This window comes from Heteronotia binoei, chromosome 15, assembly GCF_032191835.1.
Source record: "Heteronotia binoei isolate CCM8104 ecotype False Entrance Well chromosome 15, APGP_CSIRO_Hbin_v1, whole genome shotgun sequence".
Classification (NCBI taxonomy): Eukaryota; Metazoa; Chordata; class Lepidosauria; order Squamata; family Gekkonidae; genus Heteronotia; species Heteronotia binoei.
In genome coordinates, this window is record NC_083237.1 from 50,789,876 (window position 1) to 50,814,913 (window position 25,038).

At 43.9% G+C, this 25,038-nt stretch overlaps 1 protein-coding gene across 2 annotated transcripts in view; it reads left to right on the forward strand.

The window, feature by feature from the left end:
- The window catches only part of COPZ2 (COPI coat complex subunit zeta 2), a 33,640-nt gene extending 8,945 nt beyond the window's left edge, over positions 1-24,695 (forward strand). The window contains exons 5-9 of one of the 2 annotated variants that reach the window (XM_060255901.1): positions 2,379-2,434; positions 4,816-4,893; positions 8,603-8,654; positions 19,040-19,078; positions 24,633-24,695. In XM_060255901.1, coding sequence (XP_060111884.1) covers positions 2,379-2,434; positions 4,816-4,893; positions 8,603-8,654; positions 19,040-19,078; positions 24,633-24,680 — 273 coding nt within the window. In that variant the 3' untranslated portion in view covers positions 24,681-24,695. Of the gene's footprint in view, positions 1-2,378; positions 2,435-4,815; positions 4,894-8,602; positions 8,655-8,746; positions 8,878-19,039; positions 19,079-24,632 lie in introns of those variants that run through there. The other variant, XM_060255900.1, reaches the window with a different exon arrangement.
- The last annotated feature ends 343 nt before the right edge of the window (positions 24,696-25,038 follow it).

Genomic DNA, 25,038 nt, shown 5'->3' on the forward strand with positions numbered 1-25,038 from the left:
ATAAAGAGCCACGTTAGGGGTGTGTGGGCTAATATGCAAAGGAGCTCCTGCTAGTATTCCATCCCTGGTGACATATATCTTGTTTCCAGGGCTGGACCTAGACTGTTTGACACCCTAGGCAAAGCTAACTACTTGCACCCACACACTCACACCGATACCCAATTTTCAAAAACATGAATTGTGGGAAAAATTAAAAGCACAAAACTTGAAATTGCTCCCTGACCTGAATAGCCCAGGCAAGCCAGTTTTTGTTAGATCTTGAAAGCTGAGCAGGTATTTGGATGGGAGACCTTCTTGAAATAACAAAGTTAGGAGGGCAGGCTCTACTCAGCCACCTCTCTGAATATTTTTCAGGCTTCCAGTAGAGGTCAGTCACCAGAGGTTGACATGATTTCCCGGTGCGTGCACAGGCCCGGCGCTGAGGTTTCCAGCGCCCCAGGCCAAAATTTGCCCCCCCCTGCCTCTCCTTTTTTTCCTCATAAACCTTCGTGTGCGAGAGCGCGCACAGCCCAACGACATCATGATGACGTCATCGGGCCGTGTGCGGCGCATGCGGGCCCCCCTATTCTCGGCCCTCTCCCGCTTTGAAGCAGGAGAGAGCCGGGCCCCCCCCACCACCTTGCCAAGGTTTGCAAAGCCTCCATCACCCACCCCCTCAGGCTGATCCTTACCCCCCCACCACCCTTCCTCTGTCACGGCGGTGCAAGCCATGCCACTGCTGCCACCCTCCCTTCCTTCGTGGTGCTGAAAACCAGCGCCGCACTCCGCTCCATTCACCTCGCCTTCCCCCCCCCACCGCTGAGCCTAGGCTGGTCCTTACCAGCTTCAATGTGGCTGCGCGGCTTCTAAGCCTTTGAAGGGCCCGCGGGAGGAGAGTTCGCTCCCCCTCCTTCCTGGAACTGGAAGTGAGGGGGATCAAATTTGCCTATCGCAGGTCCTTCAAAAGCTTATAAACCGCGCGCAGCCACATTGAAGCTGGTAAGGACCAGCCTAGGCTCAGCAGCAGTGGGGGTGGGGGGGAAGCAAGGCGAGTGGAGCGCAGCATTGGCTTCCAGCGCTGCAAAGGAAGGGAGGAGGGTGGCGGCGGCACCCCAGGCGGCGGGGGGGGGGAGCCAGAGCTCTAGGCCGTCGCCTAGTTCACCGACTCCCACGCACCAGCCCTGTGTGTGCATGTGCGCGCGTGCACACACACACACACACACACGGAGGCCCATAGGATAGAATGGAGACATCGGGGCACTACTGCAGCACAACCCCAGATAAGTTTAAAACCCCTTCTCTAGAATGGAATCCATCCTCTTCTAAGTGCCTGTGTGTGAGATTGGGCCGCTGCTGCAGTCCAACCCCAGAGAAGGGGTTGCCTCACCGGCCTGCACTTCTTGAAGAGTCGTTGGTGCCCTAGGCAATGACTTAATTTGCCTAGCGGGCGGTCCAGCCCTACTTTTTTTCTTCGCTTCCAGATTTAAATTGTGGCCTTATTGTGTAAGAGGCATGCTCTGTTTGTATTTTGTGGAGCACATAGCAGAAATGTTCAGCAGAAATGGTATGCTGCTTGATTTGTTGGGGGTGGGGGTGGGCTGTGACTCAGTGGCAGAGCATCTGCTTTGCATCTAGAAGGTTCCAGGTTCAATCCCTGGCATCTCCAGTTAAAAGGAATAGGCAGCATGTGTTCTGATGAAAGATCTCTGCCTGAGGCTGCGAGGAGTCACTGTGAGTCACAGTAGACCAGGGGCCTTTTTGAGCCTTCAGGCACCTTTGGAATTCTGACATCGCATGGTGGACGCAGTCACAAAATGGCTGCCAAATGTTTTTTGAGGGGGTGGCAAAATTAAAAAATGGCACCCCCTTATGGGCCTATTCTACCTTATCGGCCCATAGAATAGAATGAACTCCATACTCAATTTGGTGCCCCCCTCCAGTGGCTCCCAGGGCAAGCACCCCCTTCTGCCCCCCCCCCTAGATCCGGCCCTGCCACAGAATGGCTACAGAATGGCTACAGCAGGAGGTGGAGCCAGCCAGAAAATGGCCTCTGCAGCTTACCTTCAGTCTCACAGTGAAGATCCTTCTGCAGTGGCAGCTGTTGCCAAAGCAATGCTTTTAAAACCCGGCCCAAGCAATCAGATCTCCAGTGCTCAGTCAGAAGAACTGCTGGGGCAAAGCTCCTCATGGCGCCACCTGCTTTTGGAAAACACCTGGTGGGTCCCAGGAAAGGGGTCTGCAGGCACTGTGGCACCCATGGGCAGTATGCTGGAGACTCCTGGCATAGCCAAAGTAGAGCTTGATGAAACAAAAAATTTGGCTTGGTGTAAGGCAGCTTCATGTGTTCGTGTATGATTGCCTTCCTTCCCTGACCCTGCTTTGTTTTTCTTTTTTCACAGCTGATGCTGATGTTGGTTCTGAACTGTCTCTTTGAATCCCTCAATCACATGCTACGGTAAGTATTGCTAGCCTTGAGGAGGCCACAAGATCACAGACAATGTGATAGATCCAGTGGGCTGGCTTTCGCTCACTGTCTCTCTCTTTCTTTCTTTCTTTCTTTCTTTCTTTCTTTCTTTCTTTCTTTCTTTCTTTCTTTCTTTCTTTCTTTCTTTCTTTCTTTTTTTTCTTTTTTTCTTTCTTTCTCTTTCTTTCTTTCTTTCTTTCTTTCTTTCCTTCCCTCCCTCTCTTTCTTTTTTCCTTCCTTCCTTCCTTCCTTCCTTCCTTCCTTCCTTCCTTCCTTCCTTCCTTCCTTCCTTCCTTCCTTCCTTCCTTTCTTTCTTTCTTCCTTCCTTCCTTCCTTCCTTCCTTCCTTCCTTCCTTCCTTTCTTTCTTTCTTTCTTTCTTTCTTTCTTTCTTTCTTTCTTTCTTTCTTTCTTTCTTTCTTTCTTTCTTTCTTTCTTTCTTTCTTTCTTTCTTTCTTTCTTTCCTCCCCTCCCCTCCCCTCCCCTCCCCTCCCCTTCCCTTCCCTTCCCTTCCCTTCCTTCAGCAAGTGATGCTCTGTGTTCTTGGTGCTTGAGAGGGGCAACAGGGTGAGGGCTTCTGGTGTCCTGGCCCTAGTGATGGACTTCTTGATGGCACCTGGTTTTTGTGGCCACTATGTGACACAGAACGTTGGACTGGATGGGCCATTGGCCTGATCCAACAAGGCGTCTCCTATGTTCGTTCGTTCTTTCTTGGTATTTTTTATGTGTGGTGTGTGTGTGCCTGCACCTGCAAATCATGTCTACCTCTGGTGACTGACCCCTACTGGGGGCCTGGAGGATATTCAGGGAGGTGGCTGAATAAATCTTGCCCCATCCTCCTGACTGCTGGTATTATCAAGGAGGTCTCCCATCCAAGTACTTGCCAGAGTTAGCTTCCAAGATCTGACAAGATTGGGCTTGCTGGGCTATCCAGGTCAGGGCTGATCCAATGAGTTTTCTTGATGGAGAAAAGGGGAGGGGTTCCCTTTGACCATTGAGGCCATGCTGGGGATCACGGGACCTGCACGGACAAAAATCATGTAGGATGGGGCATAGGGTTGCCATTTTCCAGTTGGTGGCTGGAGCTCTTGTGCAGTTACAACTGATCTCCAGGTTACAGAGTTTTCCAGTTCCCTTGGAGAAAATGGCTGCTTTGAAAGGTGGACTTTATATGGCATTATTGCCATATTGAAGTCTCCCCACTCCCTAAACTCTGCCTTCCTCAGGCTCCACCCCCAAATTATCTGGAATTTCCCAACCCGGAGCTGGAAACTCTAGATGGGGACTGTAAATAAGGAGAGGAACTGGGCCTGATAGACTGGGGAAAGCTGATTGGATCTAACCCTGTCTTTACCAGAATCTAGAAGCATAGAACCAGAGTAGGGTGGGTGACAAGAGCCTCTATCATCTGAGAGAGCTGGCCATATTTATTTCTAGATTTCTTTAGGAGCTGAAAGGATCTTACATCCTTTTCCCCTCTTCAGTGTCATTATTGCAACAACCCTACAAGGAAGGATATGCTGAGAGTGTGTGACTGGCCCAAGGTCATCCCAAAAACTTCCATGGCAGAGTGGAGAGTCAAATCCAGACCTCTTAGAACAGGGGTGGCCAACGGTAGCTCTCCAGATGTTTTTGGCCATGCTGGCTGGGGCTGATGGGGGTAGGCAAAAAACATCTGGAGAGCTACCGTTGGCCACTCCTGTCCTAGAATCATATCTGACGCTCTTAGGATTGCGTAAGGAACATTGTGATGTATTGATTCCAAAACGGTTGCTGTGTTAGTATGTTGCAGTGAAATTAAACAGAAGTCCTGTGGCTCCTTAAAGACGAACAAAATGCATGAATCTCTGACTCATGGGAGCTTTGCTGAAATGAATATTAGAATAAATTTACTTTTACTGTGATGCTGGGTAAGTTCGGAAGCAATGGGAGATTTTCTCAAAAACGCTGAGAACTGTAACTTTGATTTGGTGCAAATAATTCTGTTTGGGATTCCCTTGTCACAGAACTAGAGTCCCCAGGGTTCCTTGAGAAAGAAGGATTTTCTTCAGCCAGTTAACGTCTGTGGCAATGTATATACATTCTCAGTGTTAAGAACATAAGAGAAGCCATGTTGGATCAGGCCAACGGCCCATCCAGTCCAACACTCTGTGTCACACAGTGGCAAAAAAATGTATATATACACACCCACTGTGGCTAATAGCCACTGATGGAACTGTGCTCCATATTTTTATCTAAACCCCTCTTGAAGGTGGCTATACTTGTGGCCGCCACCACCTCCTGTGGCAGTGAATTCCACATGTTAATCACCCTTATAAGAACATAAGAGAAGCCAAGAGAAGTGTTGTTCCAACATGTTTTGTTTTGCATCTAGAAAAAACGTGGAGAAACGGACCCTGGTGGAGAACATGGATGGGGCATTCCTCGTGGTCGATGAGATCATCGACGGAGGGTGAGCAGCATGTAGAGAAAGAGAATGTTGTGCTGAGTGGACAGAGAAAGAAGCTGTGAATAAAGAATCTGCTTTAAATAAATGGTTCAAATCCTGTATGACAGTATTATCCAAAAGCCTTTTTCCAGGGTGAGATGGGTTTGGCTGGTCTCAGTAAGTTGTCTAACACACACGAAGCTGCCTTATACTGAATCAGGCCTTTGGTCCATCAAAGAGTGGGAACACACAGGGAATTTGGCGCAACAGTATCCTGGCTTCGAAAAAGCTGGTTCTCTTGATTCATGCTGCGACAATTGCACAACCCCCACCCTACTGCCGGGAGAAGTACCAGCTGCACACGCGCAAGAGGAGCATTCTGACTGTGCATGTGGGTCAGGTGCATCACATGCCCTAGCCAAGGATGGAATTCTAGCAGGAGCTCCGTTGCATATTAGACCACACACCCCTGATGTAGCCAATCCTCCAAGAGCTTACAAGGCTCTTTTTTGTAAGCTCTTGGAGGATTGACTACATCAGGGGTGTGTGGCCTAATATGCAAAGGAGCTCCTGCTAGAATTCCACCTCTGGCCCAAGACAGCTAGGAAATGTTCTTGCATGCATTTTAGAGATTTGCTACTGGGAAGTTCCCGATAGCTATTTAATCTGGTCCCAGCCCATCCTAAAATGATAAGTATGGGTGGAACTTGGGGAGCAGATGTGCACAAGTGATCATGCACATTAAATCTGGATGGGAGGCATGGCTAGGTCAGGCCAGATCTCTCGTGTGATCGCACCCAAAGTCAGTATTATCTACTCAGACCAGCAGACACTCTCTTTGGTCTTTGGTAGAGGTCTTTCACATCACCTGCTGCCTGCTCCTTTAATGGGAGCTGCCAAGGACAGAACTTGGAACCTTCTGCATACTGAGCAGATGCTCTACCGTTGAGCACAGCCCCTCCCCAAACACCACCCTCCGTTTTTAATCTGGATGTAAGTGTATCTGCTGTGACTCACTCAAATTTGATCGATAAAGCAGTCAACCAGGGCTTTTTTTGAGCAGGAACGCACAGGAACACGGTTCTGGCTGGCTTAGTATCAGGGGATGTGGCCTAATATGCAAATGAATGCCTGCTGAGTTTTTTCTACAAAAAAGCCCTGTGTGAAACAATGGTGACATCAGGGGATGTGGCCTAATATCCAAATGAGTTCCTGCTGGGATTTTTGAGTAAAAAAGTCCTGCAGTCAACTATATTGAGGGTAAAACAAAATGTTCACCCAGATGGCTCCACAAAATCACATTAAGGAATCCCTTTAAACTGTAATCCCAAGTAATGGATCTAGTTTAAAACATGACCTCGATAAACGAAAGTCATATATTTGAAAACAAACCGTTATTGCATCTGAACTGGGCCTCTTTCCTGCTCGTTGAAATCCTTTGAAATCCTCACTTTAAGAGTAATTCCTCAACTGGGCAAGGTAGTTATGATTCTCTTAGAAAGAACAGCGGGCTATAAAGGCATGTACTAAATAAATAAATATGATATGGGAAAAAATTTACAGTATTTAGGAGCTTTGCTGCAGAGTGAAGAGCTTTCCACTTTTTCTGCTTTTAAAGGACTTCATAATTGTGCTTCCAGAGTCCAACCAGGGAGCGCTCAGAAGGAAATAGGTAACAGGGTAGCACTTCACAAAACGGTTTTACAAACTCGCTTGGATAAATGATTAAGGGCTATGGTCTGCACTGCTGTGTATAGTTTTTATTTATTTATTTATAATTTAGATTTATGAATCACTCATCGATTCAGGGCTTTTTTGTAGCAGGAACTCCTTTGCATATTAGGCCACACACCCCTGATGTAGCCAATCCTCTAAGAGCTTACAGGGCTCTTCTTACAGGGCCTAATGTAAGCTCTTGGAGAATTGGCCACATCAGGGGGGTGCAGCCTAATATGCAAAGGAGTTCCTGCTACAGAAAAAACCCTGCATAGATTTATGAATCACCCAACCCCTGAGTACTCAGGGCTCTGAGCGATAAACAACAATAAAAATACACATTGTAGTAAAACATTTCCAACTATTGAAATAAATTTGTTAAAAACAATTCTCAAATGGCTCTAATACATAGATTTTAGACTATGTCATCAGTCCAGGTCTCATTTTGTAGCAGAAGCTCCTTTGCATATTAGGCCACACCCCCTGATGTAGCCAATCCTCCAAGAGCTTACGGGGTTCTTATTACAGGGCCTACTGTAAACCCTTGAAGGATTGGATTCATCAGGGGTGTGTGGCCTAATATGCAAAGGAGCTCCTGCTACAAAATGAGCCCTGGACTCATCATCATGCGGGAGAGGTGGAAGAAAGTGGGGAGGAGAGAGTGCCAGCCAAGGTGATGCCTGTCACTGTCCACAACCAAAAGCCCGGCGGAACATCTCTGCTTTACAGGCCCTGTGGAACTGCATCAGGTCCCATAGGGCACAGATGTCATTTGGCAGAGAGTTCCGTCAGGTGGGAGCTGGGGCTGAAAAATGACCCTATTAATGTAATTAAAAGTAAAGGTAGTCCCCTATGCAAACATCAGTCGTTTCCAACTCTGGGGTGACGTTGCTTTCACGTTTTCATGGCAGACTTTTTACAGGGTGGTTTGCCATTGCCATCTACACTTTCCCCCCAGCAAGCTGGGTACTCATTTACTGACCTCAGAAGGATGGAAGGCTGAGTCAACCTCGAGCCGGCTACCTGAACCAGCTTTCGCTGGGATCGAACTCAGGTCGTGAGCAGAGAGCTCCGACTGCAGTACTGCAGCTTTACTGCTCTGCACCATGGGGCTCTTATTAATATAATTAGGACCCTATTTATGTAATTTATTGTAAATAGGCCCTAATTTATGTAATTTCTGTACTGCTTAGTGTGTGATGTGAATAATTACAATGTGCTTCATTTCTTTCTGGTAATTCCAGGCTTCTAAAACCCTCATGAATTTGTTTGGGAATTTCCCATTTTTAGTGCCTGTGCTGTCCCGCCATGTGTAATCCGTCTTGAGTTCCTGTGAGAAAGGTGGACTATAAATAACATAAATTTAAAAAAATGAAATTTTTAATCATATATAATGAAATAAAATGGCCTGGGGCCACATGGTATATCTCAGCACCTGTGATAGCACATGCGCTAGCCAGTAGGTGCTTGTCTCATTTGAGTGGTCAGTCTAACTGCATGAGTTGTATTTGAAGATATAGCTTATCTTAACATAGATGCTTTGCACAGCAACAAAATAATGTGGTTTGATTGCTGGGGGGGGGAAATGCTGTTTTCCTGTAAAAGAACAGCTTCCTCGAGGGGAGCCACATGGCTTTTTCTCGACAGCTGAATAACAACTGTACGTATATTGAACAACAACAACAAAAGCCCCAAAGCCATTTATATTCACATCTAGGCTGATTTCCCTCTAGCCTTATGCCGCTCTCACGCTCCTCTTCTCTGTGGGGCTTTTGTCAGATTTCACACTATCTGTTCCAGGCTGCAACTAGCTTTGCCTTTTTCACGCGGCAAACAGAAACTGGTTTTTAGAAATCCGATGGAAGCCCTGTCGAGAAAAGGAGCGTGGGAGTGGCATAAGGCTAATGGGAAATTGTTCCTAGTCTTATACGCTGGGTTCTTCATTGCTGGAGATTTGGAAGGGCATTCTCCCTCCCAAAGGTGTTTAATGTCTCTTTCTGCCTTTTTCGAATTCTAGTGTGATTCTCGAAAGTGACCCCCAACAAGTCGTGCAGAACGTGAATTTCAGGGTGAGTGGTCTGCCTGTCCCCTTTCTCCTGTGGATTGCCCTTCCGCTTGGAATACCTACTTCACCTCCTCCCCAAAACTCTTTCCATCCCAGATGGTCGCAGAGCCGGCGGCTTACGGCTTCATTCTGTTTGATTACATCACGGGTAACTTGGAACACAAAGACATTATACCCGAGAGCTTGTACAAATAGCAAAATGCTGTTGGAAGAGTAAGACGGCTCCCCTTTTTAAGCATGTGCATTCTGGTGTGGTGTGGCATGTCATTGGCTGGGTGGAAATCATCCCGCTCATTTTATCTTCTGCTCCTATTTATCAGGGAGGGTCCCTTCTTCCTAAGTTCGGCTTGTTTTTTACATACTTTAGGGCAGGGGTCCCCAACCCCTGGGCTGCGGACCAGTACCTGTCCATGGTCTGTTAGCAACTGGACCACAGAGTGAGGCAGAGACCTTCACCTGCTCCTCATTTAAAGATCCCCGTGGGGGGCAGGGATGGGGTGTGGCCGTGGCGGCAGCCTGGGGCAGCAAAAACCCCAGCACCCCCACCTGTCCGTGGAAAAATTGTCTTCCACAAATCCGGTCCCTGGTGCCAAAAAGGTTGGGGGCCACTGCTTTAGGGCACATGCTGGTGCCATGGTTCCCATTGCACTTTTTGGGTTGCCCGTCAAGTGGTTTAAGAAAGTGGGCAGGGCCATCTGGGATTCAGTTGGCTGTCCAGATTTTTAAAAACGTTGCTTTGGCAGCAGTTGCTACTGGGAATGGGCATGAACTGGAGAAATGGAGGTTTTTGAAGAGCTCACAAACCATAAAACTCCACAAGCGTTTCAGGCTCGTGGTTCATGATGCAGTGCAGCTTGCAAAAAAAAACATATAAAGGGATCCCTTTAAATGGCTTTTGCAAGCCCCACCACAGCAAAGAGGTCACTTCCTGTGGCTTCTGAGTGCCGCTTCCTGCCTGCCTCTGCATCCCGCCTTCTGAGTCCACTTGCTGAATTGCACTGCTGTGGTGGCATGGCTTGGAAAAAGCATTTAAAGAGACTGCAGTGTTCTTTAAATGCCTTCTTGCAGCCCTGCCACCAGCTCCAATCTTTCTACCAACACGAACCACATGAGGGTGGGATGGCACAAACCATGGCTCATGAACCACGAACCAGGCCCCGTTCATGATTAATTTTGTCTCGTAACTTGGTTTGCACCCATCCCTAGTTGCCACCACAGCCCAAGGATCTTCGCCATGCTACTGAAGGTAAACTGTGACAGTCATTTTGTGGCTGGCTCCATCTCCTGTAGCAGCCGTTTCACAGCAGCCATTTTGTGGCTGCACCCACCATGCTATGTCAGAAGTCTAGAGTTGCCTGCAGGCTGAGAAAGTTGGGGGCCCCTGCTTTAAGGCCCTTTTAGGGGCTTTGATTGAAGAACATGTGTGTGAGTGTGAGTGTTGAGGGAGAGGATTACTGTTAATGTAAATTAAGTCAGCACATACCCTGTAAACTCATGGCTGCTTTCATCCCAGCAGAACTATAGAAGCAGAAGCATTTTAGGCTCTCCTCTCTTCAGCTGGGCTGCATCCATAAATCATTGGATATTGCGCTATGCCTACGCTGGAAGAATCATTTTCAACTGGATCAGCTTGTTCAAGCTGGATAACCCAGATACAAATTACTGTTACGGTGCAAGTGTAATATCCAAAAATGTGTAGAGGTCTCCCTCTTTATTTATCAGGAATGTCTCTGTCTCTAACAGCTCACAGTGGGGTCCAAACCGGATGAAGTATCTGAGATCTATAGTCAGATCAATCTGCAACTTTGTAGTTCTGTTAACCAATGGAGGGAATTGGGGCCCAAGCATTGGGGAGATATTATCATTTTCTTCTCATACTATTTTCCTGATGTTAGTCTCACACACACACACATTGTTGTTTGGCCAGATTGTACCTGTATAGTCCTTTTCAAAAGTTTTGATTTTTTGGCACTCCGGCCATGTGTAATAAGGATAAAGGAAGACCTTTCCTGGATCAGACCAGTAACTCATCTAGTTCACTGTCTGACACAGTGGCCGGCCAGTACTCTGGAGGGCCCACAACAGGGCACAGGGTCTGAGGCCTTCCCCTGATGTTGTCGTCTCCTGGCTCTGGGATTCAGAGGTTTACTGCCTCTGAATTTGGAAGTTCCCTTTACTCACCATGCATAGTAGGCCCTGACAGACTTATCTTCATGGGTAATAGAAACCAGAGGTTGATGAGAAGGAAGAAACGGCTCCAGAAAACACCCTGCCCAAACAAAAAAAAAGGGAGGAGGGAAAAGAGTATGCCTTCCCATTCAGCTCCACTTGGGGCTTGGCCAGGCTGGGTGCCACCCTTGCTACCACCGGGCTGTTTCTGCCCATGTAGAAGGGTTCAGGCCATCACACAACACCCACGATCCTCCCAGCAGATGCAGTCCCCACCATTTTGCGTGAATAGGGCAGTGCATGTATCTTCCAGCTTTGGAATGTGCAAATGGAACACAGGGTTTTTGAGGGGACATGTTTGCAAATAGTGAAGCTGTACATGCATGCAGAAATACCCGCGTGGCTCTGTTAATGCAGCATGGCAAATGAGCACGTCAGGAGGATTGTGGGTCCCATTGTGTGCACCTGGAACTGCAAAACCGAATGTGTGGAAAGGAATTACAATTCCCTTTATAGCAAGCCCACTAAGATCTGTATTGGGAAAACAGTACAGGGGAAAGGCTTTTTTTTTTAAAATCCCTCTTTATTTCTCCCCCCCCACCACCACCACCACCACTGCTGTGCCACACCTTCCCCTGCCCAGCTGCTATGTATGGAAATATCTGAGGGCAGGAGATCAGATTACAAATTGCTCTCACTGTCCCCTGAATGTGTATTGTAGTAAACAATTAACATGGTCTCTAAAATAGCTCTAATTTCTCCAGTTTCAAAAACTGAAACCAAGTGCAAAATAAAAATCTGACACAGGCTGCTAATACTTCTAGGGTTGTTACGGAGCATCAGAAAACACTGCATGCACAAAAACCAGATACTCTTAATGTAAACTGCTTTTTAAAAAGTTAGGCTGAGGTGTCCCTAGACTGTCTGGCACCCTAGGCAAGCCTAACTTCCCCCCCCCCCCCTGCACTGATAACATCACTGAGTCACGTGGGGGGCACCCAATTCAACACCTCCAGAAGGCTGGCACCCTAGGCCAGGGGTTGCCAATGGTAGCGCTCCAGATGTTTTTTGCCTACAACTCCCATCAGCCCCAGCCAGCATGGCCAATGGCTGGGGCTGATGGGAGTTGTAGACAAAAAACATCTGGAGAGCTACCGTTGGCCACCCCTGCCCTAGGCAATTGCCTAGTTTGTTTAGTGGCAGAGCTGGCTCTACACATGTAACTCATGGCCACTGCAGAAAATTGCAGTCAGCAGCTACCAGTTTCTTATGAGAATTCACTTCCACAGCACTTCAGGGACACTGTTTGGATCAAAACAGAGGCATGAGGGGGAGCACGGCATTCAGCCTTCATCTTCATACCATTTTCTAACCTGAAACTGCCTGGGGGAATTATTTGAGAGAGGCAGTTTGGTGTAGTGGTTAAGTGTGCTGACTCTTATCTGGGAGAACCAGGTTTGATTCCCCACTTCTTCACATGCACTCGGAGATGTGACCTTGAGTCAGTCACAAGTTCTCGCAGAGCTGTTCCTTTCTAGAGCAGTTTCTGTCAGAGCTCTCTCAGCTAGTATTCCCTCTAAGCTGAGCCAGTGTGAGCTAGCTCACAGCTTTTTACCCTCCAGCTCACTCATTTTTGTCCTAGCTCAGGAAGAATGGCCTCAGAGCAAACTAATTCATGCAAAAGCTCACAACTTTAATGCCAATAGCTCACGAAGTAGAATTTTTGCTCACAAGTCTCCAGATCTTAGCAGGAATATTGCTCTCAGCTCCACCTACTTCACAAGGGTGTCTGCTGTGGGGAGGGGAAGGGAAAGGAGATTGTAAGCTACATGACTCCTTCCCATTGGAGACTCACAAAAGTTTAAGATCTGCCTGGGCTGCTGGGGATGGGGGTGTTCAGGATTAAAACTGAGATGGATGAAAAAATTTCAGGGAATGAAAATAGTTCTAACAGGGCTTTAATTTTGAGATCTGTCTTGGCTTTTGGGATGAAATGGACCCTAGTTTTGAATAAAGTAAATAAATACACCTCAACTTGAAACAAATGGCCAAGTGTACAGTGTATATTCTGTACACTACAGGTCAGTATTGAAATGAGAACAGTGTGTGTGGGGGAGACACATGATGGGGTTTCCCAGCATGCTTTGTGTGCTTCACTTTTGAAGGGGAGGGTTGACAAAACAGTTAAAACAAAACTGTTTCATCAAGCAATGTAGAACTTTTCTCCACTTACATGTTGGCATTATGCAAAACCTGCTGTGAGCCTGATGCATGTTTTGTTTTGTTTTTCAACCTGGGTTTTTATTTGTGTGAACGTCGCTGCTGGGCTAACTGTGCTCTTGCAGTTGTATCCGAGCACTATTCGTGTGGGCTTCCTAGTGGCTGCAGATTGGAGAGGAGCTGCGATGCCAGTTGCTAAGCTTCATGGCTTGAGTATCACAGCACAAACTGCACTCACCTCCAGCAGCAACTCTTGTGTCCACAGCATACATAAGAACGTAAGAAGAGCCTTGCTGGATCAGAGCAATGATCCATCTAGTCCAGTATCCTGTCTTACACAGTGGCCAACCAATTCCTCTGGACGGCCAACAACAGGGCACAGAGACCGAGGCATTCCCCTTGTGGCCTCCTGGCTCTGGAATTCAGAGGCTTAGTGCCTCTGAATGCAGTGGTTCCCCTCAGTTAACATGACTAGTAGCCATTGACAGACTTATCCTTCATGAATCTATCTAATCTCCTTTTAAAGCTGTTTATTCCTGTGACCATCGCTACATCCTCTGACAGCTAATTCCACATTTTGATCACTCTCTGTGTAAAGCATTGTAGTTCATCCAGGATGCCTTTAGGGTTGCCAGTTCTCCTGGGAAGTTCCTGGAGATTTGAGGGCAGGGCCTGTGAAGAAGGGAATTTGGAGAGGGATTTAACCTGGGATCTATGATGTACCACACAACTTGCCCTCCAAAGTTGCCGTTTGCTCCAGGGGAGCTGATCCCTGTCGCCTAGAGATCAGTTGAAATTTTGTGGGGAAATCCATGCCTCACCTGAAGGTTGGCAGCCCTGAGTTTAACATTCCATGAACTGAAATGCCCCCAGGTGACTGTAGAAGCTACCAGCCCCTATAACTGCTACAGGCACCTGTGTAGAACTGCCTGTATTCTGGCTTCTCAGGTGGGCTGTGCTTGAGAAATGGTAGCAGGTGGGCAAGCCAGTCCCAGTTTATATCCTCTTTGCACTTCCTTTGAATCTCATTTGCCATCTTAGTGCCCATTCATCCAATTGGGGTGTGTGTGTGTGTTTCTTCTTGTAATTTTCCTCTCCTGGAATAATTTACACAAACTTAGCTATCTCAGTGCTCTTTTAAATCAAGCATTTTAGCATGGACACCATTGTTTTAGACTCTCTCTGAGGGTTTTTTTCTGATTTAAAACAATTTTTATTTAGTAACATATGGTAACAATATCTATTTCTTGCATCATTAATAACTTCTTTTTATCTATCCCATATATTACTTTCTAACCACCCCTCCTCCCGTTACTTGACCCCCGCAAGTGTTATTTACTTAAGATACTAACATTTAAAGGTACCCTTAACTAATAAAAACAAAAATTAATATCCTTCTTCCTTCTAATACTTTATCATTATCAAAAATTGTCCAATGTCCTTTTATTTTCCACTCTTTTTCTACATGTCTTCTAAACTTTTTCCACTCCTTCTTAAAAACTTCTAAATCATAGTCTCTTAAAGTTCTTGTTAATTTGTCCATTTCACTCCATGTCATAACTTTTACAATCCAATCCCATTTCTCTGGTATTTTTTCTTGCTTCCACAACTGCGCATACAATGTCCTAGCTGCTGAAAGCAAGTACCAAATTATAGTTCTATCTTCTTTTGGAAATTTTTTCATTTGTAATCCCAACAGAAAAGTCTCTGCAACTTTCTTAAATTCATATCCCAAGATCCTAGAAATTTCTTGTTGAATCATCTGCCAATACTTTTTTGCTCTTTCACAAGTCCACCACATATGGTAGAAAGAACCTTCATGTTTTTTACATTTCCAACATCTATCTGGCATCTTATTGTTCATCTTTGCCAACTTTTTCGGAGTCATATACCATTTATACATCATTTTAAAACAGTTCTCTTTAATACTGTGACATGTCGAAAGCTTAATAGAATTCTTCCACAAATATTCCCAAGTTTCCATCTGTATTTCTTTATTTACATTAATTGCCCACTTAATCATTTGGGATTTCACTACTTCATCTTCCGTAGACCATTTTAAAAGCAATTTAAATAGTTTTGAAATTAATTTTTCATTATCTCCAAGCAGAACTTTTTCCATTTCTGTTTGCTCTTTTATTCCTTCAGTTTTAATATCATTTTACACCAAGCTCTTTATTTGTTGCATTTGGAACCAATCATATTTATTATTCAACTCTTTGGCAGTTTTCAATTCTATTTTGCCACTTTGTATTTTTAATAGTTGATTATATGACAACCACTTTTCTTCACCTGTCTCAGCTGTTATTTTTATTACTTCTGCTGGCACTATCCATAACGGTTTTCTCTCATCCCCATATTTCTTATATTTCATCCACGTATTTAACAAATTGTTTCTTATATAATGGTGAGAAAAAAAACCCATCCATCTTTTTTCCCCCATAATACATATAAGCAGGCCAGCCAAATTTATTTCCATGACCTCCCAATGCTAAGAGTTTTTTATTTAACTGCATCACCCATTCTTTTATCCACACTAAACAAACTGTTTCATGATATAGTTTTAAATCTGGTAGTTGGAATCCTCCTCTCTCTTTTGCATCTGTTAAAATTTTCATTTTAATCCTTGGTTTCTTCTCAGCCCACACAAACTCTGAGATTTTTCTTTGCCATCTATTAAATTGTTTACTGTCTTTCACAATCGAAATAGTTTGAAACAAATACATTATTCTTGGCAGAATATTCATTTTAATTGCAGCTATTCTGCCCAGCAATGACAAATTAAGTTTATTACATTTTATCATATCTTCATCCATTTTACACCATAGCTTCTCATAATTATTTTTAAGCAAATCAATATTCTTCATTGTTATCTTCACACCCAAATATTTTACCTTAGAGGTAACTTCACAACCCGTTAGCTTCTGCAGTTCCTTTTGTTTATTTACTTGCATATTTTTACATAGAAGTTTTGATTTTTCTTTATTAATATAAAGTCCCTCCAGTTCTCCATATTCTTGTATTTTAGCTAACAACAAAGGTGTGACTTGTATGGGATTTTCATTTATAAACATTATATCATCTGCAAATGCTCTATATTTATAAGTAAATCCTTTTACTTTTAATCCTTCTATTTCTTTATCTTTTTGGATTTGCATCAGTAAAATTTCAAGAGTCATTATAAACAACAGTGGGGAAAGCGGACAGCCTTGTCTTGTACTTTTGCTAATTATCATATCTTCTGTAAGATCTGCATTTATACATAGCCTTGCACGTTGTTCAGTATATATTGCTTTTATCAGCCTTATAAAGTTTTCCCCCAACTCCATTTTCTCCATTATTGCAAACATAAAGTCCCAGTTTAAATTATCAAATGCTTTCTCTGCATCTGCAAAGAATAATGCTACTTCCGTTTCTGGATGTCTTTCATAATATTCTACAATATTTACAACAGTTCTAATATTGTCTCTTATTTGCCTTTTGGGGAGAAACCCCACTTGATCCTCCTTTATAAAATTTATCAGATGTTGTTTAAGCCGTTCTGCCAATATTCTTGTATATATTTTATAATCATTATTTAATAGTGAGATTGGTCTATAATTTTTTACATTCGTGACGTCTCTATCTTCTTTTGGAATCAACGAAATAACAGCTTCCTTCCATGTATTTGGTATTTTCCCTTTTATTCTTATCATGTTCATCAAGTTTTGGTATTAATTCCTCTTTGAAGGTTTTAAAAAAATTAGCTGCATAACCACCTGGCCCAGGTGCCTTTCCATTTTTCATTGCATTAATCGCTGCTTCAATTTCTATTTTTTCAATTGGGTCATTCAGAACTTACTTCATATTTTCTGTTAAGTTTGTTATTTTAATATTTTGTAAATACGCTTCCAACTTTTCTTTTTTTATTTTAACACCCTTAAATAATTTGGCATAGTACTTAAAGAATTCTCTCTTTATTCCTTCTTGATCTACCACCTCTCTTCCATCAGCCACAATTTTATTAATGATTTTGCTTTCTCTCTTTTTTTTCAGTTGCCAGGCCAAATATTTTCCAGGATTATTTGCTCCCTCGAAAGATTTCTGCTGTAATCTTTTCAGATTCCATTCCAGTTCTTTATTTAACAAATGTCTCATTTGTGTTTATAATATTGTAATCTCCCTCATAATTTTCTTTTTTCCTGGCCTTTTTCTCAGTTCCCCTTCTTTTTTCCTTATTTCATTTTGAATGTCCAACATCTGTTTTTCTTTTGCCCTCTTGTCTTTATTATTCAGTGTAATCGATATTCCTCTCATTACTGCTTTATAAGCATCCCACACCATCTGAAATTCTATATCTTCTTTATCATTTATTTGGAAGAAAGTTTTAGTTTCATTTTCTAGAGATGTCACTATTTCTTTATTCTGTAGTAAATCTTCATTTAATCTCCATCTTCTCGACTTTTTAGACAATTTTGTAATCCACATTATTGGGTTATGATCAGCTCCTATTTTAGGTAAAATCTCTATTTTCTTTGTTATAAGGCCTAAATCCTTAGTGCCCCACAACATGTCAATTCTGGAAAAAGTATTATGTCTTGCTGAAAAAAAGATATAATCCCACACTTCAGGGTTAAATTTTATCCATATATCTTCCAGGTTTTCTTTTTTGACCAATTCAAAAAAAGACTTTGGCAATTTTCCTTTCTTATTATTTTTTCCCCAGACCTATCCAGTGTATTCTTAATTGTTCCATTAAAGTCCCCCATTATCAAAATTTGATCATATGTCACTTCAAGTTGTTGTATAATGTCTTTGAAAAAAGCATCCTTTGCTCCATTTGGTGCATACAATCCCAATTATAACATTTTTTTTAACCTTTAATATTATTTCTACCGCTACAAATCTTCCATTTTTATCTTTAAACACCATTTTTATCTTTAAACACCATTTTTATCTTTAAACACTAATTCTTGTTTAATATAAAAAATCACAGCCAATGAATGAAATTCTAGTCCCAATTGCTTATTCCATAAAAATTTGTAATCCTTTTGTTTGATATGTAATTCTTGTAAACAAACTATATTACAATTTTGCTTTTTATTCCAATGAAACATTGCCTTTCTTTTTTGTGGTGAATTTAGTTCATTTACATTCCAAGATAATAATTTGTAATCCCTCATGGTGCAAATTCTTTATGTTCTTCATAAAATCTACACAGTTCCTGTGTGTTTGTAATTGTAATCCTTTTTCCTTGAAGTTCAAAGCTCAAACCTTCAGGTATTATCCATCTATACCTCATTTCATTGATCCGTAATTTTTCTGTCAATTTCTTATATGCTCTTCTGTCATTTATCACTTGTCTTGGCAACCCATCAGTCTGTGGATCACTGTTAGGGTTGCTAACCTCCAGGTGGGGCCTGGAGATCTCCTGTTATTAACAACTGATATCTAGACAATAGCAATCAGTTGCCCTGGAGAAAATGACTGCTTTGGTGGGTGGGTTCTATGGCACTGAACCCTGCTGAGGTCCCACCCCTCCCAAATCTTGCATCCACAGGCTCCACCTCCAAAATTTCCAGGAGTTTCCCAACCCAGACCTGGCAACCCTACTTAGGAACAAGGTGAACAGTACCAAAACCAGCATAGAGCTTTGTGGGACAATCTTACCATCTTCCCATCAGTACGAAAATTGTCATTTGATTCCTGCCTTCTGCTTAGAGTTATTTAAACAGTTGCCAGCCTATAACAGGAGCTGCTCTCTTAGCTTATGACTATTAAACCTGAGTTCAACAGGACTTACTCCCGTTGGTGGCAACCCACATTTGTTCTGCCAGAATTTGTCCTGTTTTTTGTTTCTCACATTTCAGTAAGACTTCTGCATTTTAAGGTTAGCCTTTTAGGACTCCTCAGCCTAGCTGCAGTCCTTAAATCTTCCAACAAATCTTCATCAACTTTCCTTGGGACTTACTTGTGTGAGTAGACCTTCTTAGGATTGTTCTTCTTTCCTTCTGTTTTTAGGTTGATGACAGCCCTTTATCAGAGCATAGTGTCGCTCAGGTAAGCCATCTGGAGTTTTTCTCATACTTTTCTCTCTTAGCTGATGGTTTTCCTGCAGGCTTGGAATTTGCAGATTAATTAGATGTGTGTTGGTATCAGCCTTGAGGAATGCACATGAAGTTAATTACACTTTTGTACAGATATATCCCCCCCACACACACACACAAAGAGAATATGTTTGCCCTGGTAAATATAAGAAGAGCCCTGCTGAATCAGACCAGTAGTCAATCTAGTCCAACTCTCGCACAGTGGCCAGATAAATGAAAAGAAATGCTGTGCAAGCTCACATAAATAAGTATGATGCTATTATGATGCCATACACATACTATATTAACATACACAAAATTTACATTCCAAATCTCTGTTCCATATCCATGTGTCTCCAGAACATGCCATACATTAAAATGTATACATCAATGCATAAGGGTGCTGATTTTGCACCTGATAATCCTCAATATCCAAGGATAGACAGACACTCCTCAGTTTATGGGTGCGTTCACACTACACTAAATCATATGTTTTGCAACTGGTTTTTTGCTATTCTTACACAGTAAAAATCCAGTCGCAAAACACATTATTTAGTGTAGTGTGAATGCACCTTATGATTTCCAGTACTGAAGACTCCACATGTAATGTATGGTGCGTTCTGGAGACACGCATGGATATAGAATGGAGAGTCTGTAAATTTTGTGTATGTTAATATAGCATGTGTATGGCATCATTAATAGTGTTGTATTTATTTATGTAAACTTGCACAGCATTTTGTTCATTTATCTAGCTCGAGGTGCTGTGAGCCCTTGTTGTGGTGGTTTTCATTCACACAGTGACCAACCAATTCCTCTGGAGGACCAATGACAGGGCACAGAGACTGAGGCCTTCCCTGATGTTGCCTCTTGGCGCTGGGATTCTGAGGCTGGCTGCCTCTGAGTGTGAAAGTTTCCTTTAGTAGCTAGTAGTCACTATTAGATCTATCTTCCATGATGAATCTATCTAATCCCCTTTTAAAGCTGGGGCATCTGAAACTCCGTGGTGGAGGAGGAACCACTCTGTAGGTTAGAGCAGGGAATGGCCAACATGAAAAGGCTTCTGTTTGTTTGGTTTTTTTTTAAAAAAATAATAATAATAATACAGCATTGCAAGTTGAAAGAATTTGGACACATTGCATAGTTAACACCATATAACTTGACCATATGTCTGGTGAGTATCTGTGTAGATGCATACAAATAACATAAATTGCACTCATTGGATGATGGCATGAACCAAGAACATGAAGTTGGGGTTAGGTTCTTGTAGGTTTTCCATACACTGTACAAACTACTTCTTTTTCTCCAGTCCCTAAGAATAAGTACTCAGCAACATAAAACGGATCACTTGAGTCTGTGCTGCTGCTGGGCCCAACTAGGGTTGCCAGTTCTGGGTTGGGAAATACCTGGAAATAAGGGAGGTGGAGCCTGGGAAGGACAGGGTTTGGGGAAGGGAGGGGCCTTAGCAGGGTTTCATGCCATAGAGTCCACCCACCAAAGCAACCATTTTGTCCAGGGGAACTGCTCTTGATTGTTTACAGATCAATTGTAACTGCCGGAGATCTCCAGTTGCCACCTGGAGGTTGGCAACACTACGAATCCAATTTCCCAGTTCTGTGTGTGGAAATAGATTTTGCCATGGGATGATCGTTTCAACCAGCTGTGCAAAAAGTCTGCCCCATGGTGGTATTAAAAAAACCCATCCCATAAACACTTACAGAGCTAGGGTTGCCAATCCCCAGGTGGGGGCAGGGGATCCCCCCGTTTGGAGGCCCTCCCCCTGCTTCAGGGTAATCAGAAAGCGGGGGAGGGGAGGGAAATGTCTGCTGGGTACTCATGATTCCCTATGGAGACTTATTCCCATAGAAAATAATGGAGAATTTATCCACGGGTATCTGGGGCTCTGGGGCCCCTGTTTTTTGAGGTAGAGGCACCAGATTTTCAGTATAGTATCCAGTGGCTCTCCTCAAAATACTCCCTAAGTTTCAAAAAGATTGGACCATGGGGTCCAATTCTATGAGCCCCCAAAGAAGGTGCCCCTATCCTTCATTATTTCCTATGGAAGGAAGGCATTTAAAAGATGTGCGGTCCCTTGAAATGTGATGACCCAAACTCCCTTTTGAGTTCAATTATGCTTGTCACAGCCTTGATCTTGGCTCCACCCCCAATGTCTCCTGGCTCCACCCCCAAAGTCCCCAGATATTTCTTGAATTGGACTTGGCAACCCTATACAGAGCCTTGATGTGTTCACATTCACAGCATCCACATTCCATGGAACAGTTCCTGGAAAAAGTTCTCCAACTTGTGTGGGAGGCAGGAACAAAGCTGTATGGACAGGACATGCTTGAACCTACTCCTGATTTGAATTTGGCCATGGAAAGACTGTGTGTAACTTGCAGCCATATTTGAGTTAACCATTATCCATGGAAACACCCAGGTGGACTCACAGAGGGAATGTGACTTCCCCTAGGTTACCGGGGCTGGTTTTTTTAAAAAAAGATCCCACCCCTTCACTTCAAGCAATCCATTTTCTCAGGCTAAAAGAAGAGAGATGGCGTGTCTTAGTTGCTCCAGATTCTTTCTTGTGAAATCTTGGGAGCCAAAGCTGGAGAAGTGGGAGAAAAAGCCCCTATTGGCTGACCTCAGGTAGTGTGATGACTTCACGCTTTCATACAGCCAGTCTGATTTGGCTAAGTGATTTTGACAGAGCCTAATTAGAGCAAGGGCACACAGCCTTCCTGCCCTCACTCCATACTGCTGAATATTTTTATCCCTATTTTGCTTGAAATGGGGTTACATTTTCTGGGCGTGATTTTTTTTCTTTTCCTTTTTTCCAAAATGAATCTCCTCCTTTAGCTCACTCACTACATATGTATAGTAGTCTTTTTGGCAATGTAACTATTATGGCTTTTGCTGCAAAGAAACCTAGAAATCCTCTCATTAGAGATGTTTGGTCCTCCTAGGGATGCCAGTCTCCGGGTGGGATCTGGGGATCCCTTGGAATTACAGTTGGTCTCCAGATGAGAGATATAGGTTCCCCTGAGGAAAATGGAGGCTTTGGAGGGTGGACTTTATGGCCTTGTACCTCCTTGCCAAGGTCTCTCCTCCCCAGGCTCCGACTCCAAATTTACGGTGGTTCCCCATCCTGGAACTGGAAACCCTAGCCCCCCACCCTCTGCTAGTGGTGTGGGGGGGGGGGACTGTGCCCTCACAGAACTACAGTTCCCAGAATTCCCTGGGAAGAGGGATGACTGTTAAACTCATTTAAGTCAGCATTAAATATACCCAGGAGTGGCATAGCTGTAGCTTCCGGAAAGTGCCATCAGCAGATTCCCCTGATCAGTGATACGGTACTGTGAGTTGCCTAGCAACTGCAGCTGAACTTTGCATAGGCCCAGCACAGCAGCTGGGCAAAATGCTGGAGATGTACAGGGATGGGGCGGGGGGGGGGGGGGTGGCAGGCCAGAGACAGAAGAGATGGCAGTGAGAAGAAAGGCTGCCCCCTACAGGCTAAGAAGCTGGGTCATATTTTCTCTCTGGATGATCCAAAAGATTTTGCTCATAGAGGGATGATGATCAATTCACCAGGGGAGTGATCCCACCGAAGTTAAGATGGCTTAGGTCTGTGTGACTAGTTACATAGAAATTAGTGAACCTTTACAATGGCTTAACTTTGCCTAGGGGCCTAGGATCACCAACAGGCCTGAGAGTGGGGGGAAAAAACCTGCCCTTTTTTAATATAAGCTTTAATGTTTGGAAATGGGCCAGTGAAGGTATCCATAGCTTGAAACATCCCATTGGCCAATTAAAAAGCCAGGACATTTCGTCACTGGGGCTGTCGAAGTAACCCTAATCAGGCACTTTCTAGATATCAGCTGCATTTGTATCCTGTGTATCTTGCAAGGAACTCAGAGGAGGTTTCCTTTTAACAGCTCCTCTTCTGAAATTATTTCTAGCCTCATTTTCAGATGAGTTCCCGTACACCAGGGCACCTTGGGGGCAGTAGAAGCAGGTGATCAAGTCATAACTGACTTATGGCAACCCTGTAGGGTTTTCAACACAAGAGACGCTCAGAGGTGGTTTGCTGTTGCCTGCTTCTGTGTAGCAACCCTGAACTTCCTTGGTGGTTTCCCCTCCAAGTACTAGCCAGGGCCAACCCTGAAGGCTTTTCAAGGCAAGAGATGTTCAGAAGTAGCTTACCATTGTCTGCCTCTGCATAGTGACCTTGCCCTCCTTTGTGGTCTTCCATACAAATACTATCCGTGGCTGACTCTGCTTAGCTAGTCCGGGCTATCCAGGGCAGGTCAGGGGAGATTACAGGGGGGTGGTGGGAAGATAGACAGTGTGTAAGGGTGAGCATAAGAACAGATCAGGCCAGTGGCCCATCCAGTCACCCAGTGGCCAAATAAACCAGGTGCCATCAGGAAGTCCATCAGTGGGGCCAGGACACTAGAAGCCCTCCCACTGTTGCCCCCCCAAGCACCAATCAGGGCTTTTTCTGTAACAGGGACTCCTTTGCTTATTAGGTCACATAACCCTGATGTAGCCAATCCTCCAAGAGCTTACAGGGCTCTTCTTACAGGGCCTACTGTAAGCTCCAGGAGGATTGGCTACATCAGGGGTGTGTGGCCTAATATGCAAAGGAGTCCCTGCTCCAAAAAAAGCTCTGCAATGCATCACTGCCCCAGACAAGAGAGTTCCGTCAGTACCTCTGTTCCGAATGTGGCTGACTTAGGAAGCCAAAGGCCGAGGAGGTTCCTTCCGCCAGCAAGCTGAAGTATTAATGATCATGGATTTTTTGTGTGTGTGTGCTAATACGTATACAAAATACAAGTAAAGCATATTAAGTCAACACTTTTAACTAGCAAGTGTCTGCTTTTAAAAAATAAAGATTAGCTACTTAGAAGACCTTGCTAAGGGTAATTAAAATAAATACTGGAAAAAAAATTAAATGGGAAGGGTGTTATTTGGGGAAGGGTATTATTTTGCTCGGCACCCTACAAAGAGTGGAACTCGTCCTGATTCATATTTCTTGCTGCTGTTCCCTTCCAAGCTTCCTTCATCTCAAAGACATGCTGCCATCTAGTGTTTGAGATGGAGAGAGCCAGAACACCTGCTCCTATGGCTAATTAAGTCTTTAAAATAGCTTCCAAAAAATTGATTCCTTTGAACTGGGTTCTGATTCAGGGACTTAATTTATGCCAGGATTCACCAGCACCCTTTTTTTCACAGTAGTGAAAGAAGACTAATGAAGAGTTAGAGTGCCTCTGAGAATGTTCAGAGTGCCTTTCCCACATAAGAAAATAGCCATCGCCTACAATCACACATTTGTGGTCGGAGGAAGGGCTTAACAAAACAAACCTATTCAGTCTGATTTTGCCTTGATTCATTTGGTTCCAGATAGAAGAAAGAGACATGATGCTGTTTGGGTCAAGATAGACGACCGTAGTGCGTTATCAAAATACTTGGAAGAAGGAAATACTAATTTTCATTTTCATCTCCCTCCTTTCCCCCCCTTCATCTGCTCATAGGTTCTGCAGTCAGCCAAAGAACAGATTAAGTGGTCCTTATTAAAATAAACACCCAGACCAAAAGACCTCGTGTTGGAGAATTTCGATTTACGGCGTCTCACACTGCTCTGATTTCAGCCTTTCCCATGTGGCCCCAAAGGAAGAGGAAGATCTTTCAGTGGAATACAAGATGGCTGCCCCCCCACACACACATCTGGGAGGACACCAGCATTCCACAGGCTTATTTTGGAAGCTTATATTGGAAGATGAGAAAAAGAAGAATCTGTTCTTAGCTAGTGTGGGCATGGCCTTCTCTGTTCACATCTTTGGGGCAACATTTTGGAATGTATTGGGACTTCCCCCCAGGTTCATAACATCTGTTTTGGCAGATCTCTCATCTTCTCCATGATGCCTTGGAGTACTGGAA